Source organism: Geotrypetes seraphini, chromosome 8, assembly GCF_902459505.1.
Source record: "Geotrypetes seraphini chromosome 8, aGeoSer1.1, whole genome shotgun sequence".
Classification (NCBI taxonomy): Eukaryota; Metazoa; Chordata; class Amphibia; order Gymnophiona; family Dermophiidae; genus Geotrypetes; species Geotrypetes seraphini.
Genome location: NC_047091.1, coordinates 40,996,673 through 41,014,688, shown reverse-complemented (window position 1 = coordinate 41,014,688; position 18,016 = coordinate 40,996,673). Strand labels below are relative to the sequence as shown.

General features: G+C 48.6%; 1 protein-coding gene across 4 annotated transcripts in view; it reads right to left on the bottom strand.

The window, feature by feature from the left end:
- The window catches only part of QPCTL (glutaminyl-peptide cyclotransferase like), a 44,109-nt gene extending 31,512 nt beyond the window's left edge, over positions 1–12,597 (bottom strand). The window contains exons 1-3 of one of the 4 annotated variants that reach the window (XM_033955754.1): positions 12,249–12,597; positions 11,852–12,073; positions 7,575–7,721 (exon numbers count right to left, since the gene is read on the bottom strand). In XM_033955754.1, coding sequence (XP_033811645.1) covers positions 7,575–7,721; positions 11,852–12,070 — 366 coding nt within the window. In that variant the 5' untranslated portion in view covers positions 12,071–12,073; positions 12,249–12,597. The other 3 variants (XM_033955756.1, XM_033955753.1, XM_033955755.1) reach the window with 3 other exon arrangements.
- Positions 12,598–18,016: the final 5,419 nt, after the last annotated feature.

Here is an 18,016-nt window from a genome sequence, read left to right as displayed (position 1 = left end):
TAAACAAATACTTCTGTTCTGTGTTCACAGTAGAAAATCCTGGAGAAGGACCGCCACCACTACCAGGCATTTTGTGGAGACCCTGGGAGATGAGGCGAGTCCAAAAGGAAGGACTCGGTACTGAAGATGAAGATTTCCCACCTGAAATTTTAGGAATCTGTGAGAGGCTGGATGAATTGGGATACGAGTATAAGCCTCTTTGAGATCTAGGGAGCATAACCAATCGCCCTGACCCGTAATACACAGCCCTGTAACTCTCCTGTTACTATCACTAGATGTTCAATGCTATACTCTGTAATTCGCTGTCTGTACAGTTTCTCTTCATTGTAAACCGCCTAGAAGTCGCAAGATTGTTGGCGGTATATAAGAATAAAGTTATTATTATTATTATCAGGGGATACAGAGTTGGAAGAGAGAGCATTCAAAACTTTTCTTTGCCCAGAAATTTGTTTAGGAAGGAAAGGTGGAGTCCCTCAGGGTTCAGTGCTGGGGCCAATCCTGTTCAATATGTTTGTGAGTGACATTGCTGAAGGGTTAGAAGGAAAAGTATGCCTTTTTGCAGATGATACCAAGATTTGTAACAGAGTAGACACCGAAGAGGGAGTGGAAAATATGAAAAAAGATCTGCAAAAGTTAGAGGAATGGTCTAATGCCTGGCAACTAAAATTCAATGCAAAGAAATGCAGAGTAATGCATTTGGGGATTAATAATAGGAAGGAACTGTATATGCTGGGAGGAGAGAAGCTGATATGCACGGACGGGGAGAGGGACCTTGGGGTTATAGTGTCCGAAGATCTAAAGGCGAAAAAACAGTGTGACAAGGCAGTGGCTGCTGCCAGAAGGATGCTGGGCTGTATAAAGAGAGGCGTAGTCAGTAGAAGGAAGAAGGTGTTGATGCCCCTGTACAGGTCATTGGTGAGGCCCCACTTGGAGTATTCTGTTCAGTTTTGGAGACCGTATCTGGCGAAAGACGTAAGAAGATTTGAGGCGGTCCAGAGGAGGGCGACGAAAATGATAGGAGGCTTGTGCCAGAAGACATATGAGGAGAGACTGGAAGCCCTGAATATGTATACCCTAGAGGAAAGGAGAGACGTTCAAATACTTGAAGGGTATTAACGTAGAACAAAATCTTTTCCAGAGAAAGGAAAATGGTAAAACCAGAGGACTTAATTTGAGGTTGAGGGGTGGTAGATTCAGGGGCAATGTTAGGAAGTTCTACTTTACGGAGAGGGTAGTGGATGCCTGGAATGCACTCCCGAGAGAGGTGGTGGAGAGTAAAACTGTGACTGAGTTCAAAGAAGCGTGGGATGAACACAGAAGATTTAGAATCAGAAAATAATATTAAATATTGAACTAGGCCAGTTACTGGGCAGACTTGCACGGTCTGTGTCTGTGTATGGCCGTTTGGTGGAGGATGGGCAGGGGAGGGCTTCAATGGCTGGGAGGGTGTAGATGGGCTGGAGTAAGTCTTAACAGAGATTTCGGCAGTTGGAACCCAAGCACAGCACCGGGTAAAGCTTTGGATTCTTGCCTGGAAATAGCTAAGTAGAAAAAATAAAAAAAATAAAAAATAAAAAAAAATTTAAATTGAATCAGGTTGGGCAGACTGGATGAACCATTCGGGTCTTTATCTGCTGTCATCTACTATGTTACTATGAGGAGACTTCTACAAACCAGGTAATTGCACCTAGACATCCGCTTCTGTAAAGCACAGTTACTTACCGTAACAGGTGTTATCCAGGGACAGCAGGCAGATATTCTTAACACATGGGTGACGTCACCGACGGAGCCCTCGGTACGGACCTTTTTTAACTAGAAAGTTCTAGTTGGCCGCACCGCGCGTGCGCGAGTGCCTTCCCGCCCGACGGAGGAGTGCGTGGTCCCCAGTTAGGATAAGCCAGCTAAGAAGCCAACCCGGGGAGGTGGGTGGGACGTAAGAATATCTGCCTGCTGTCCCTGGATAACACCTGTTACGGTAAGTAACTGTGCTTTATCCCAGGACAAGCAGGCAGCATATTCTTAACGCATGGGTGACCTCCAAGCTAACAAAGAGGGAGGGGGGATGGTTGGCCATTATGAAAATAAATTTTGTAACACAGATTGGCCGAAGTGTCCATCCCGTCTGGAGAAGGCATCCAGACAGTAGTGAGCGTGGAACGGAGGAAAGCCACAGAAGCAGCCATAGCTCGGACTCTGTGGGCCGTGACAGCACCTTCCAGTGAGAGACCGGCCCGAGCATAACAGAACGCAATACAGGCAGCAAGCCAATTAGAAAGCGTCCGTTTGGAGACAGGACGATCTAGACGGTTAGGATCGAAGGACAAAAAGAGCTGAGGGGATGCGCGGTGAGCCCTGGTACGATCAAGGTAGTATGCAAGGGCACGCTTACAATCCAGCGTGTGCAACGCCTGTTCCCCAGGATGCGAATGAGGTTTAGGGAAGAAGACGGGCAACACAATGGACTGGTTGAGGTGAAAAGCCGAGACCACCTTGGGAAGGAATTTAGGATGGGTTCGCAGAACGACCTTGTCATGGTGAAAAACAGTGAAAGGTGGATCGGCGACCAGTGCATGCAGTTCGCTAACCCTCCTGGCAGAGGTGATGGCAATTAGGAACAGCACCTTCCAGGTAAGAAGCTTGAGCGAAGTTGTGGCAAGAGGCTCAAACGGAGGTTTCATGAGAGCTGATAAAACCACATTCAGGTCCCAGACGACAGTAGGAGGCTTAAGAGGCGGCTTGATATTGAAGAGACCTCTCATGAACCTAGAAACCAGAGGATGAGCCGTGAAGGGTTTTCCGAGGATAGGCTCATGAAACGCAGTGATGGCACTGAGGTGGACTCTGATGGAGGTAGATTTGAGGCCAGCATTGGACAGCGAGAGCAAATATTCCAATACAGATTCCACCGCTAAAGAGGTGGGTTCATGATGATGCCGGAGACACCACGAGGAGAACCTGGTCCATTTCTGATGGTAACATTGGAGGGTGGCCGGTTTCCTGGAGGCGTCCAATATGAGGCGGACCGACTGAGATAGATTCTCTGGAGAGGTCAGCCCGAGAGAAACCAAGCTGTCAGGTGGAGCGAAGACAGATTGGGATGCAGTAGAGATTGATGCTGCTGCGTAAGTAGAGTAGGAAACACAGGAAGAGGAATGGGCTCCCTGGAGCTGAGTTGGAGCAGGAGGGAGAACCAGTGTTGACGAGGCCACCGAGGGGCAATGAGAATAATGGTGGCGTTGTCCTTGTGGAGTTTGGACAAGGTCCGCAACATCAGAGGAAGTGGAAGGAAGGCATACAGGAACCGATCCCTCCAATCGAGCAGGAATGCATCCGGGGCCAGACGGTGAGGAGAGAAGAGTCTGGAACAGAACTGGGGCAGCTGATGATTGTGAGGTGCTGCAAAGAGGTCCACCTGCGGAGTGCCCCAGCGAGCAAAGATGGAGTGTAGAGTTGGAGGGTCCAGCGTCCACTCGTGAGGTTGAAGGATGCGGCTGAGATTGTCGGCCAGGGAGTTCTGTTCGCCCTGGATATAGACAGCCTTGAGGAAGAGATTGCGGGCCGTGGCCCAGGTCCAGATGCGTAGAGCCTCCAAACAAAGGGGGCGAGATCCGGTGCCGCCTTGCTTGTTTATGTAGTACATGGCGACTTGATTGTCTGTGCACAGGAGAACCTGGGGACAGAGAAGATGTTGGAAAGCCTTGAGGGCGTAGAACATGGCTCTGAGTTCCAGGAAATTGATGTGATGTCGACGCTCCTGTGGGGTCCAAAGCCCCTGGGTGCGGAGATCTCCTAGGTGAGCTCCCCACGCATAGGGGGATGTATCCGTGGTGATGACCATAGAGTGAGGGGGTAGATGAAAGAGCAGACCCCTGGAAAGATTTGAGGAGTTCAACCACCATTGGAGAGATTGCTGAAGAGATGATGTCACAAAGATGGGATGAGAAAGAAGATCCGTAGTCTGTGACCATTGGTTGGCGAGAGTCCATTGAGGTGTGCGGAGGTGGAGACGTGCCAGAGGAAGGACATGTACTGTCGAGGCCATGTGCCCCAGAAGGACCATCATCTGTCGAGCAGGAATGGAGGGATGTTTGAGCACCTGACGACAGAGATGGAGCAGAGTCCACTGACGATCGGAGGGAAGAAAAGCCCTCATTAGTGTGGTGTCTAGAACAGCTCCGATGAATTGAAGTCGCTGGGTGGGAAGTAGATGCGACTTGGGGTAGTTGATCTCGAACCCCAGGAGGTGGAGGAGAGAGATGGTGTGATGAGTAGCCTGTAGCACAAGTTGAGATGTAGGTGCTTTCACCAACCAATCGTCCAAGTAGGGGAACACCTGGAGGTTGTGAGACCTGAGGAAGGCCGCTACTACTATAAGGCACTTGGTGAATACCCTGGGTGAGGAAGCGAGGCCAAACGGTAGCACCTTGTACTGATAGTGACGGTGCAGTACCTGGAAACGCAGGTAGCGGCGAGACGTCGGATTGATGGAGATGAGTGTAGGCCTCCTTGAGGTCCAGGGAACATAGCCAGTCGTGTTGAGAAAGAAGGGGGTAGAGCGTGGCAAGGGAGAGCATTCTGAACTTCTCCTTGACCAGACACTTGTTGAGGTCCCTGAGATCGAGAATGGGACGGAGGTCTCCCGTCTTTTTGGGTACCAGGAAGTAGCGGGAGTAGAATCCCTGACCCCTTTGTTCTGGAGGTACTTCTTCGATGGCATTGAGAAGGAGGAGGGATTGAACCTCCCTCAGGAGGAGGGGGGTTTGAGATGAGTGTGAAGCAGACTCTACGGGAGGGTTGTCCGGTGGAAGAGTCTGGAAGTTGAGAGAGTAGCCGTGGCGGATGATGTTGAGGACCCACTGGTCCGATGTGATGACCTCCCAACGGCTGGAGAATATGCTGAGACGACCTCCGATTGGTTGTGGAAGAGGTAGCGAAGGTGGAAGACTGGCTATGCCCTGGAGAGAAGAGTCAAAAGGGCTGAGACGGCTTTACAGGTGGAAGAGGCTTGTTGGGTTGATTGGCCTGAGAACGAGCCTGGGCATGGTGTTGTTGCTGACGGGGCCGCCGAGGTTGTTGAGAAGGCGGATTGAGTGGCCTGGCTGAGAACCTGCGCTGATAAGAGGATTGAGGTCGATAAGGTCGGGCAGGTGGAGCCTTTTTCTTCGGCTTAATCAGGGTGTCCCACCTGGTTTCATGGGCTGAGAGTTTCTGGGTGGTGGAATCCAGGGACTCTCCAAAAAGTTCATCCCCGAGACAGGGGGCATTGGCCAGACGATCCTGGTGATTGATGTCCAAGTCTGAGACTCTCAGCCAGGCCAGGCGGCGCATGGCTACGGCCATGGCAGAGGCACGGGAGGTGAGCTCGAAGGAATCGTATATCGAGCGGACCATAAATTTTCGCAATTGAAGGAGGCCAGAGATGTGCTGCTGAAAGAGTGGAACCTTGCGCTCCGGCAGGTATTTTTGGAGGGCGGACAGCTGTTGGACCAAATGTTTCATATAAAATGAAAAATGGAATGAATAATTGTTCGCCCTGTTGGCCAGCATGGCGTTCTGGTAGAGCCTCTTGCCAAACTTGTCCATGGTCTTACCCTCTCTGCCAGGAGGGGTAGAGGCATAGACACTGGAGCCCTGAGTCTTTTTTAAGGTGGACTCAACAAGAAGGGACTCATGGGGCAATTGAGACTTGTCAAACCCTGGAATAGGGATGACACGATAGAGGTTGTCCAGTTTACGGGGGGCCCCCGGTACCGTAAGGGGGTTCTCCCGTAGGATGTCATGTACTGGGAGCTTGAGGAACTCCTTAGGAGGTTGTTCAAAATCTAAAGCCTCCAGGAAGGCTTGAGATTTTTTAGAGTCGGATTCCAGAGGAAGGGATAAGGCTGCAGACATCTCCCTGAGGAACTTTGAAAAGGAGGACTGCTCCGGTTTGGAGGTGGCATCGGGTGCCGATGGATCCTCATCAGATGAGGAGGGATCCTCCTCGGTACCGGGAGGGGACTCTTCCCATAAGTCAGGGTCCCGGACCTCTGGTGCATGTCTAGACACCGGGGTGGAAGGTGCAGTATGGCGAGTCTTGGATAAAGATTTTCCAGAGCGCACTGAAACGGTACCGGGAGAAGAGGACCGACGTCGATCCCGGTCCTGGGAAGTATGGTGTCCTGCCCGGTCCCGAGGAGGATCCGTCGTGGTATGGGAGTGAACCACCGGATGGGCATGAAGTTGCTCCGCCGAAAGAATCGGCATGGAGGTGTTGATAGGTACCGATGGGGTGGATACCGGGAGTTCGGTACGGGGCTCGGGCCGGTCTGGTACCGAAAGGAGCGGTGCCAGGATAGTGGGCAACAGGTGCTCGAGCTGTCGCTGCAACTGTTCCTGGAGTTGAACTTGTAAGATGGCCGAAATACGGTCATCTAGGGGTGGCATCGGAACCGCTTTCTTTTGCTTCGGTTCCTTAGATGCCGCTCCACGCCCCGGCGATGAGGAGGCCGATGATGAGGCACTCACCGAAATCGGGGCGGAGCGCTTGCGGGGTCGGCGCGAGGCCGGCAAGGTCGGTGTCGCCACCGTGGTTGGAGGGCGCTCGAGGGAAGAGGGAGGCTTCTTAGCCGGCTTACCTGGCGCCAGAGACGCCGATGTGGGGTCGGGCGGTGTCGAAGTAGACGGTGCCGATTTCTGTGGCACCGCTGTCGATGCCGAGGAGTCCATCGTCGACCCGGTGCCGAACAAAAGAGTTTGTTGAATTTGTCGGTTTTTAAGCGTCCGCTTTTTAAGAGTGGCACAGCGGGTGCAGGAGTCCGCCCGATGCTCCGGACCCAAACACTGTAAACACCAATTGTGTGGGTCAGTGAGGGAGATCGGGCGTGCACACCGCTGGCACTTCTTAAAACCGACCTGCGGGGGCATGAAGGGGAAAACAGCCTCCGCAAAATCGAACCCCGAGGCCTGTATAATGGCAACAGGCCCCGCCGGGGCAAAATCGAAAAAGAGGGGAAAAAAAGCTAAGTTTTTTTTTTGTTTTTTTTACAAATCAAAGAAAAAGAAACCCGAAGGCAAAAAAGAAGAAAAATTAGGAAAAAAAGCGCGAGCGGGAAGGCAAAAAGTGATTTCAACGGCCGTTGAAAAATACACGCGTCTTCTTCGCTCCGCGGAAACGAAGAAACTGGGGACCACGCACTCCTCCGTCGGGCGGGAAGGCACTCGCGCACGCGCGGTGCGGCCAACTAGAACTTTCTAGTTAAAAAAGGTCCGTACCGAGGGCTCCGTCGGTGACGTCACCCATGCGTTAAGAATATGCTGCCTGCTTGTCCTGGGATAAAAGTGTTTTTCAATCCACCCCAGGAGGCATACCTAACCAGTCAGGTATTTAGGATTACCATGATGGTGTACGAGACAAATTTGCATATACTGAAGATGCATAAATTTGTATACGGTGTCTCCCCACTGTGGTAATCCTAAAAACTGGGCTGGCTAGGCATACTTCAGGCAGAAAAGGTGGTGAAACACTGCCTTAAAAGCATATCATCCTTTCCTCCTCCCAAAAAAGTCACTGCTCTTGAGTCTGACTCACTCACCTCTCGTGTTCTTTTACTCCCTGGGGTTCCTGGGTATCTCTCAACCAGCATAGGTTTAAGAAGGGATGTCCAAAGATGCTGGAGGTTTACCTGGGACACCAAGTGATTGACCTGACTAGCAGAAATACTTTTGGATGTATGGCTGACCTGAAACAAAAGAATAGGGTGCCAGTCAGTGATGTGTCATTCATCATGAAAGGGAAGGGCAGAGATTAGTCAAAAGATAAACTTTAACCCCATAGCCACCATGTGATAAAGGACACAGAACAGGAACATCAATAGAACAATGCTGGTTGAAATGCCTGGGACCCCTAACATCCATCTTTTATCCAGGCAAGAAGTCCTTTGCAGTTTGAAGAATGGTCCAGCAATTGTCAAGTAAGTCTTAATAATAAAGATCCAAAATGGCTGCTGACTGATCGGGCTGTGAGGCACGGCTTGGAGCTATCTATTGAATTTTTGCAGCTATCAATTTACCTCGTTTGGAATGATGCTGAACTGGAGAGAGAAGAGCTCTACTGGGGCCTCGCGGAGCTCCTCTTCGACTGGGTTCGGTAACATAGAACAACTCCTTCGCTGGATGCAAGTTACCTCGTTGTCAGCCTCAGAGACGCTCCTGCTGGAGACGTCGCAAGCAAGTGGACCCGCAGCGTTCTCTTTGGGATTAGACATAACACTGAACCCCGACGCTAGGGCTCCGCCCCCATGCCCTCAGAGCACCATTTTGAAAGGAATCAGCTGCTGCAAGTCCAGGAGGCTGGAGAGACCATAGAAGGCAGAGTTGAGCTGGATGCCCTATCTTTGGTGGGTAGTCCAGAATTGAGCTCTGAAGTCGAGATCCAGCATGGGGGTGAGAAGATCCAGGGAAACAACATGGATGGAAAGCAGGAAAATGGAGGGGTTCATTTGCCTACACTTTGCTTGCTGCCGGTTCAGAAACCCAAGGAGGTAACACTAGAATCTATTTGGGACCTTGGGGCTACTATGCCTACATTAATTAATCCCCGTTTTCAGCAGTTGGAAGATAAAATGAAAGTTCAAGGGACAGATATAAAGAACTTGCAAACAGAAATGTTAGATTCCAAGACTTCTTTAATGAATATCAACCAAGAAATTAATACCCTTAAAAATACTCATGAAGTATTGATAAAGGATCAACAATCCTATGCAAATGCATTACAAGGAGCTCATTAGTATTCTAATGAGCTTTCCTTGTGATGCATAAAAGGGAATGCCCCCCCCATCTACAATGACATTTTTCCAGCAGCTCTGGAGTTGCTGGCAGCTATTGTTCATGTGTTGTCCACTCACAAAACACATGCAGAACAGCTGCACCCTCCCTCCACCCCAAACAACCCACAGCTAAGCAGTCAGCCCCTGCTTTCCTCGTCACTCAGCTGATCAAGGCTCTGGAGCCCTGATCAGTTAAGTGGCTAGGGAAGCCCTGAAACTGCTGATCAGCGGTTTTGGGGAGAGCTGAAGGCTCAGCTAATTGAGGACTCCCCTGCTAGCTCAGCTGATCATAGCCCTGGAGCCATGATCAAGATGAGCTGGCAGGAGGGAGAGCAGCAGTGACAGCAGCAACAAAAAAGGGAGCTGAGAGGGAGGAAAATGGATGGAGCTGATACAGAGAGAGGGATGGGGAGGAGTTGTGACTAGTGATGTGCTCTTCTGAGCAGGCACCAGGTACAGTTCCTTCCCCTTTTAAAGGGGCTGCTCTGTACAAATAGCATGCATATAATTTGCATGTTATTGTGCTAAGCATCACCAGATTAAAAAAAAAAAAAAAATCACTCCCAGCAAGATATTTAATACTGTGCTGTTGGAGCTTTGAGCATCGGGACTTTAGAGTCATGTCAGAAAACTTCTTGAAGTATCTTTACTTAATGCAAGCATATCAAGAGTGGAGGAACAGTCTAGCTCAGTGGTCTCAAACTCAAACCCTTTGCTGGGCCACATTTTGGATTTGTAGGTACTTGAAGGGCCGCAGAAAAAACAGTTAATGTCTTATTAAAGAAATGACAATTTTGCATGAGGTAAAACTCTTTATAGTTTATAAAACTTTCCTTTAACAGTTAAAAGGAAAAATATATAAACTATAAAGAGTTTTACCTCATGCAAAATTGTCATTTCTTTAATAAGACATAGTGTTTCTGCGGCCCACCAAGTACTCTATTTTTTTCTGCAGCACTCACATTTAAAGTTCAATATCTTTTCTTTCTCAAAACTGGCACATTTCAATCACTAAATTGAAAATAAAATCATTTTCCTACCTTTGGTAATTTCATCAGTCTCTGGTTGCACTTTATTCTTCTGACTGTGCATCCAATACTTCTTCCCTTCTTTCAGCCTCCTGTATGCTTCCTCTCCTCCAGACCTCATTCCCTCCCCCAACTTTTTCTTTCTTTCTCTATGTCTGTCTTTCTCTGAGTCCATGCCCCATTTTTTGCTTTTTTTTTTCTGGCTCCCTGTCCCCACCCCACCTTCTTTCTTTCTTTCTTCCTTCCTGCCCTCCCCCATGCCACCGCCGCTGCGGAATAGGCTGCTGCCGCTGCTGCTATCAGGAACAGGCCGAGATCTTCCTGCTTCTCTTCTGCACGGGGCCGACCAACTCTTGCCGCCCGACGTCAATTCTAACGTCGGAAAGGACGTTCTGGGCAGCCAGGCAGCGATTGGCTAGCCAGAACGTCCTCTCGACGTCAGAATTGACGTTGGGCCACGAGAGTTGGTTGGCCCCACAGGGAAGAGAAGCAGGGAGATCAAAGAACACGGTGCCAGCCTGATCCCCGATGGCAGCAGTGAGAAGGGAAGGGAAGCAGGTTGGGCACCACTGCTCTAGACGAGCCGCGAGCCGCACTCTTGGGAGAACAGTGGACCGCCCCCCCCTTGGTACGCCACTGGAGCAGCAGCGTGTCTGGCCGGCTCGTTCGTTCAAAGCCACGGGTGGCGGCTCCTTGCGAGATCCGTGCCTGCGTCTGAAGCCTCTGATGTTGTGACATCAGAGAGGCTTCCGATGCAGGAGTGGATAGCGCAAGGAGCCGCCAACCTGCAGCTTTGAACGAACGAGCCGGCTGCTGCTCCAAAAGGAAGAGAATGATTGCCTCCAGACCGCGGGCCGCAAATAAAACCTGGAGAGCCACATGCGGCCCGTGGGCCGCGTGTTTGAGACCGCTGGTCTAGCTGTCAGAATGACAGACTGAAAACCAGAGAATCCAGGGTTCAAATCCTACTGTGGCCAAGGCTTTTCACTCTGGAGTAGAAAATTACTTTATCTGAATATAAATTGATTTGGCCTTACAATGAAAATGTGGGCTCTTAATCCAAATAAAGATTTTTTTATCCTTCAGGCCTAGGCTTCTTCCTTCCGTTCCTCAGTTCTTGTTGATCACAGTTATATGGAGTGGATAAAAAAAAAAAAAAAAAAAAAAAGAGACCTGCTAGCATATGCTGTTTAAAGGCCAGATCAGCTGGTTTTTGCTTTGACTGCACCGGTTGAGATCCAGAGGCTTTGTTGGATATGTGCATCAGAATAACTTTTCACTTACTGGGAAAATGGATAAAAAAAATAGATTTTGAAGATCTAGTAGGATCCTGTGGATCTTCTCCAGATACTGGTTTTATCCACTTCTGTAGCAAAGGACTGTAAAGGAGGGAAAACAAACAAAAATGTAGCCAGCAGATTTTTTTTTTTTTTAAAGTGTTAATTTGTTCCAATGCACAAACCCAAGGGATCTTGTTTGCCATAGGATCCCAATGAATACAATCATAGGTACCAAACAATGCCAAATGATCTCTCCGTGTACAAAAATGAAAGAGGTCACTCAGTACTGGTGAGGGGGGGGGGGGGGGGAGTACTCAGCACCTAAAAACTAGCTCCTACTCTTACAAGAGCAAATCAGCAAAAACAAGCTGTTTTAGGGCATTTAAAGTGGACATAAGAGCCAGAGAATTCAGTTTTACCTATGTTCTCATATACATTGACTTAAGGCCCTACCCTTTCAGTTTCTCTTTTGCGCTGGGTCTTTCCTCACTTCTTTGTCAGTTCTGCCTCACCCACTTTGACTCTGACCTCCTCTTCTCTCTTTCCCATGTTCTCCTGTTCATCTTCCCGGAGCCTCTTCCACCACAGTTTCCTGCTCTCTCACCTCCAAGCGATGTTATTTTACAACTGCCGTAGTACTACTACTATTTCTACAGCACTACCCGATTCCTTCGGTCTCGTCAACCGCCATTTTTTTTGTATCCCAAGCCTTCCGTTTCCCACACCCCCATCTTACCTGATGCTTACCAACGTTGCCGTCTATGCCGCCACCACTCTCTAGTGCAAAGAAAAGCCAGAAGATTATCACCACCACCGTTACAATGGCCAGAAGCAGTGGCAGGCTACGCAGCCGAGAGAGTCTTCCCAATCCCCAGCTCAGTGTGGACCGAGTCGTAGGGAGCGATTCACAACCTGGTGGATATCCTCGAAGGGCCCGTCGTCCTCCTTTTGCCATCACCTGCATTGACACACGCCAGCATCAACGTGTTTCTCAAAGACAGATCCCAAGACACATTACGTGACCGCCCTCGTCACAGCGACCGGCCCCCCTTCCCGGTGGGCTGCCATTTCTGCCCGTTCACGAACAGACACGTCTTTAGCGTTATCTCTCCCTTCAAACTCTAAAGTCTTACCTGAAGTCTAGCGCTACTTCCGCCGTTTTCTGGTCTTACACCTCACCCCCTTCTGACGCAACTTCCTGTTTCCTAGCAGGGCGAAGCGCGGCCAAAGGTCGAAAAAAGATGCGGGAGGTTTGGATTTGAAAGCGAAGGAGAGATACCAGATGGGCTTTTGCTTCTTCTGTTTGCCGCTAAAAGGACGTTGGTACCATGGCGGCTACAATCTACGTTTGTTGTCGGACCTTTGATAGAAGCAATACAAAAAGCCGTTTTGTTTTGTTGTTTTTAAAATTTTGCTCTCTCAGGCTCCCTCCCTCCTTTCTTTTTCTGTCTGTGGGTCCGACGACATCTCGCCACCCTCCTCCCGCGGTCCTCGATTAGCCGTGAGCCCGGCTGCAGCGGCTCACTACAGATCGAGGACCGGGGGGGGGAGGAGAGATGTGACTGGACCCGCTGTTACGGGGGGGCGGGGGGCGGGCGGAGGAGACATAGATTCGGACACATTGGGGGGGAGAGACGACTTGGGAAAATCCACTGCTTAGTCAGCATAAGCAGCATAAAGGATCTAGCCTAGGTACTTGGAACCTAGCTGGGGCCACTGTTGGAAACAGGATTCTGGGCTTGACGGACCTTCTGTTTGTCCCAGTATGGCAATGCTTATGTTCTTGTGAGATGCCAGACCTACAGGATGAGAGAAAAGGGACTAAGGGAGAGATTCCAGATACTCGGAGAGGGAGGGGAACCGCAAGGTAATGGCTGATAAAAATCACTAATGTAATGTAATGCCAGACTGGGAGTTGAAGAAGAAAAGGGGAGAGCTCCTGGGTACAGGGGTAGGTTAAGAGGAAGAGCTGTTCTACCTGATGGGGATGAGGGATAGTCCAGTGTTCCCTCTAAGCGGGCGGGTGTTGTGAGCAAACTTTTTTCACTGTGAGCTAAAAATATCGGGCGCCAGCAAGTTATGAGCCAAATAAATATGTTGTCAAAGTTGCTGATACATGAGGACGAGGTATTCAAAGGAATTTTAGGCCTACACGCTAAATTAAATAACGTTAAATAATATTTTTAAGAACACAAAACAACGCATTAATTCGTGAAAGTACAAAATTCTTTATTAAGATTGTTCTCTTCTGCCTTTTTCTGATTTCCAAAATTTGTAAACACTGTCTATGTTTACATTATTTCCTGTGGCTAAATAAAGTTTGATTCTAATTAGGCATTCCAAATGCTCTACTCTTAACTTATTACGAGTCTTTGTCTTTATAGCATTCATCAAGCTAAATCCTCTCTCACAATCGGCACTTGAAGCCTGAAAGGTGCCACACACGTCTAATAGAGCATTTAGTCCACTGAACTGTTTATGCTGCTGAGCAAAATTGTACATTTCCTGAAGCGTTTGTATAGCTCCTGCTTTTACTTTTTCAGCAATAATATATTTGAACTCCGAATATTCTGAAATAAGCTGCCTTTTGAAACAATGTTCATCATCTTTGTTCATTAACAGAAAATAACGGTTAGATAATCGTGAAAATTGTTCGTTTCCAAATGTAAATTCCTCTAAGTTGGACGGATTTGAGATACAGTCTTTGTCGAAAACACGCCAGTCCTCTAATTCATTGTCAGGAAATCTTTTGTCCATATGATCACAAGTTTGTGTAATAAATGTAAGAATATGATCTGTTTTAATTACAGAATTACAAGATGAAATGAGAGTTTCAACATTTTCATTGAAATGTGGTTTTTCTCCCAGATATTGAGATCTGAGTTTCCTTAATTTGGCTTTAGTGAACTGGAATGCATCCAAAGGTGCCAAACAACTCTTCTGAAGAAGCTTACACAGTGATCCAAGCTTCTCAAGAACATCGCAGAGAATAAATAGCGCAACTTTAAATTCCAGATTACTCAATTTAGTAAGGCAGTATTTGTGCACGGGATCATTGTCTTCTTCCACCTGTTCTTGACAATATTCTAACAGGATGTCATAATTTCTAACCACTGCACTTACAGCAAAGTGCCGAGACAGCCACCTAACATCATGTATAGCTTTAAATGAAATGACATCTGAGTCTGCAGCATTAGAAATATCCTCCAGTTTGGCTTTTCGTACGCTCGATCTACTGAAAATCGTATATACGGTGCATATTAGAGTTTCGATCTCTTTCATGAATGGGATCGTTTTCCATGCATCGTCTATGCCTAGATCTTCGCGGTGAGCTACACAGTGTTGCTCTAGAAGATGAGGAACTGATTGACGTAACTTTGCAGCTACACCATTATGCTTCCCAAGCATGACTGATGCTCCATCGGACGTGAACATGACCATACGACTGAAATCTAAATCGTTCTCACTATAAAACTGCTTTATAGCATCAACTATAGCTGTGCTGTCACAAGCAGTTAGATGTTTGATGCCAGCAAAAACTGTCTCATGAATGTTGCTGCCACTTCTTCTAAATTTAATGTATATTATGAGCATTTTCGAAACAGAAATATCAGTACTTTCATCAATTATTAGGGTATGAAAAGGAGACCTCCGGATTTCTGTAAATGTTTCCCGTTTAACAATGGCATTTATGCAGTCAAGGAACTCGAAAGCATAGTTTTTGCTTCTCCAGCTATCAGGTATTTTTACGTATTTAGCCATGTGATTGTGAATTTCCTGGACGGATAGCATGGACGAATTCAACTTTACCGCTAGCAATATATTATCAATTAAAATGTTAACTCCCTCTGGACTTGATTTATATCTCTGTGCGTATTCGATTCTGTTCCGACTATCGGGAGTTTCTTTCAAGAAATTCATTAGAAAACCTCGGCTTTGATTGTGAAGCTTTTGAACCGCTTCTAAATGAGAATTATGATTCAGATGACGCTTTAAATAATCAATTTTCCACTCAGACCAAGTCTTCCCTGTGCTCCATTCTCCGTTAACACCTGCTTTTCGGCATAGGGAGCAAATTAATGCGTTGTCCGTGTCGCTATATTCGAATATTTCTTTCATCGCCACTGTTTTCCGTCCACTCGCGTGCGGCAACGTGGTGTCAACCAAAAACTCGGTCAGCCATTCCTTCTTAAATTGGCTGCGCTTTTTCTTTGTGCTGCTACCAAACTCTTCATTCTCTTTACGCTTCGACATTTTCGAATGGATTTAAAAATTATTTGACTGAATCTATGGAAGATCGCAAAAGAAAGTTTATGCACACGCTTCAAACGATCGAAACTTGAAAAGAACTTGCTTCATGCATGTATAGATAAACAATGGCGCTCGTGCGGCCTCAGTTTTGTAGCGCATTACTAATTTACTAGTAGTAGTACCGTGTTTCCCCGATGATAAGGCAGGGCCATCAAATAAGACAGCCCCCCCTTTTTAGACAAAAATATAAAATAAGGCACCCCCGCAAATAAGCCACCCACCGATACCTGCGCTTACCCGAATCGAGTGGTACGGTGGGTGACTTCATGTGGTGCCTAGTGCAGGAAATCACTCGCGTCTGCTCTGACCGCCTCTTCCTGCACGAAGTCGGGCCTTATCCAATCAGGAGCTGCATGTCAAAGCAGCTCCTGATTGAATAAGACCCGGCTTCTTGCAAGAAGAGGCGGTCGGAGCGTACGCGAGTCCGGCTGCCTCTCCTTGTTGGCGAGCTGAGCGGACCGTCGGGATCGACCCCCCGCACCCCCTAGGTACGCCTCTGCAAGTCTTGCCTTGCCCGGATTTGCCGCTCTCTTCCGGTGTTACTCCCCCCCCCCCCCCACCTGACTCTCCTCTCGCCGCCCTGCCATCTGCCGTACGCCTCTTCCGATCGCCCCCCTCCCTGCTCGCACCCCCACCCCGACGTCCGATTCCTCCCCCAGCCTCCCCTTACCTTTGCGACGCGTTACATGGACTGCCAGCTCGCTGGGGCCAGCTGAGCCTGCCTGCAAGCACGTGTGTGCGCTGTGACGAGAAACTTGTGCGCTGCGATGTAATATTTTGTGCGCCAGCGCACGCCAGCGCAGCTTAGCGGGAACACTGGATACCAGACCCACTGGGTAAGGAGGATGCTAGACCTAGAGAATTGGGGGGGGGGAGAAGAGGAGTAAGAGACACAGAATCACAGATCTAAGGGTGGAAGAGGAGAGGAGAGCAGAGGTGAGAAAGATACCAGACTGAGAGGTGAGGGGGAAGTAAGGGGAGAGATGGTGGATTGGAGGGAGGGAGAAAAGAAAGTGAGAGACCAGACCAGAATGGGCAAGAGATACTAGATCCACAGTGGGGGAACGGAGAAGTGGATGGAAATGAAAGAGCAGACCATGGGGTGTGGGGGAAGAGAGACTAACTATAGAGGAAGGGGGAGAGAGAAAAATCTTGGATTGCCAGGGGCAGGGCCACAGGAAAGAAAGGGAGAAATGCTGACCTCAGGGTAGGGTGGGCTTAGGAAGTGAGGAGAAAGGGATACATAGAAACAGAAAAATGAAAGCAGATAAAGACTATATGGCCTAACCCTGCTAACTACTCTCCCTGAGAGATGCAATGTACTTGTCTCAAGCTGTCTTGAATTCAGATACACATCTCCCTCGTTATTCGCGGGGGATAGGGGCAGAGTCGGACCGCGAATGGTAAAAAACCGCAAATATCCGGCTCTGACCCACCCCCCCTCCCGCCTTCCCCCGGCATCACCTGGTGGTCTAGCGGGTTTTTGGGGCAGGAGCGATCTTCCTACACTCCTGCCCTGTGCAGATCGCCAATAGGAAATGGCTGTGGGGAGATCATGTCGTAGTCTCGAGACTATGGGAATTCCCCACAGCCATTTTCTATTGGCAATCTGCATGGGGCAGGAGCTTAGGAAGATTGCTCCTGCCCCTAAAACCTGTAAGACCACCAGGTAAGGCCAGGATGCTGGGGGGAAGGCAAAAATCTGGGTTTGTTTTTTTTCCCCCTCACCTCCAAAAAATTGCGATTATGTGAAATCGCGAGTGTGGAAACCGTGAATGGGGAGGGGGAAGTGTACACTTTTTGTCTCCACCTCCACTGGGAGGTCATTCAAAGCATTCACCACCCTTTCTGTGAAAATGTATTTTCTGAGTATATGTGTATGTCACACCAATTCAAATAATTTTCCACAAACAGGAGATTCTACCTCCTCAGGGTAGAACAAAGAGAAGCAAAAGAAGTGACCTTGGTGTTCAATCTTTTTATTCATTCAAGACCCCATACGTATGTGTTTCGACCATATGGTCTACCTCAGGGGTCTTATCCTCAATGAGAAGCACTTTGTTTTCAAATCTCCTCTTATAGTGAAACAATCTAAATGTAAATAAACGAAGGGTGGTTTGAAAGGATGACCTTTAAAAGCTAATCAGCAGAGCTGTGAGTAACTTGCATTTCCCTCTCTGAGTCAGGCCCATGGGTCCTCGGAGGCGGCGACATACTGCCTGCATGGAAATTGGCTCTGGGGGTTGCCAGTGTAGTGGGGTGCCTTTTCCTGCAGCTTTGATTGCTGTGGGAGCGTGGCAATTCTCTTCTTTCTGCCGGTGCCATTTTTGACAGTCTCGCAATAGTAGCATAGCAGGTACAGAGGATACACAACCAGGCAGGCACAGCCGGTACAACGGGCGCAGAGAACACAATCAGGCAGACACAGCAGGTACAGAGGACACACAACCAGGCAGACATAGCGGGTGCAGAGAACACACAGCCAGGCAGACACAGAGGACATAGCGGGCGCAGAGAACACACAGCCAGGCAGACACAGCAGACTGGCAAGCGGGTAGCAATGGAAGCAGCAGACAGAAGCAGGATCTTG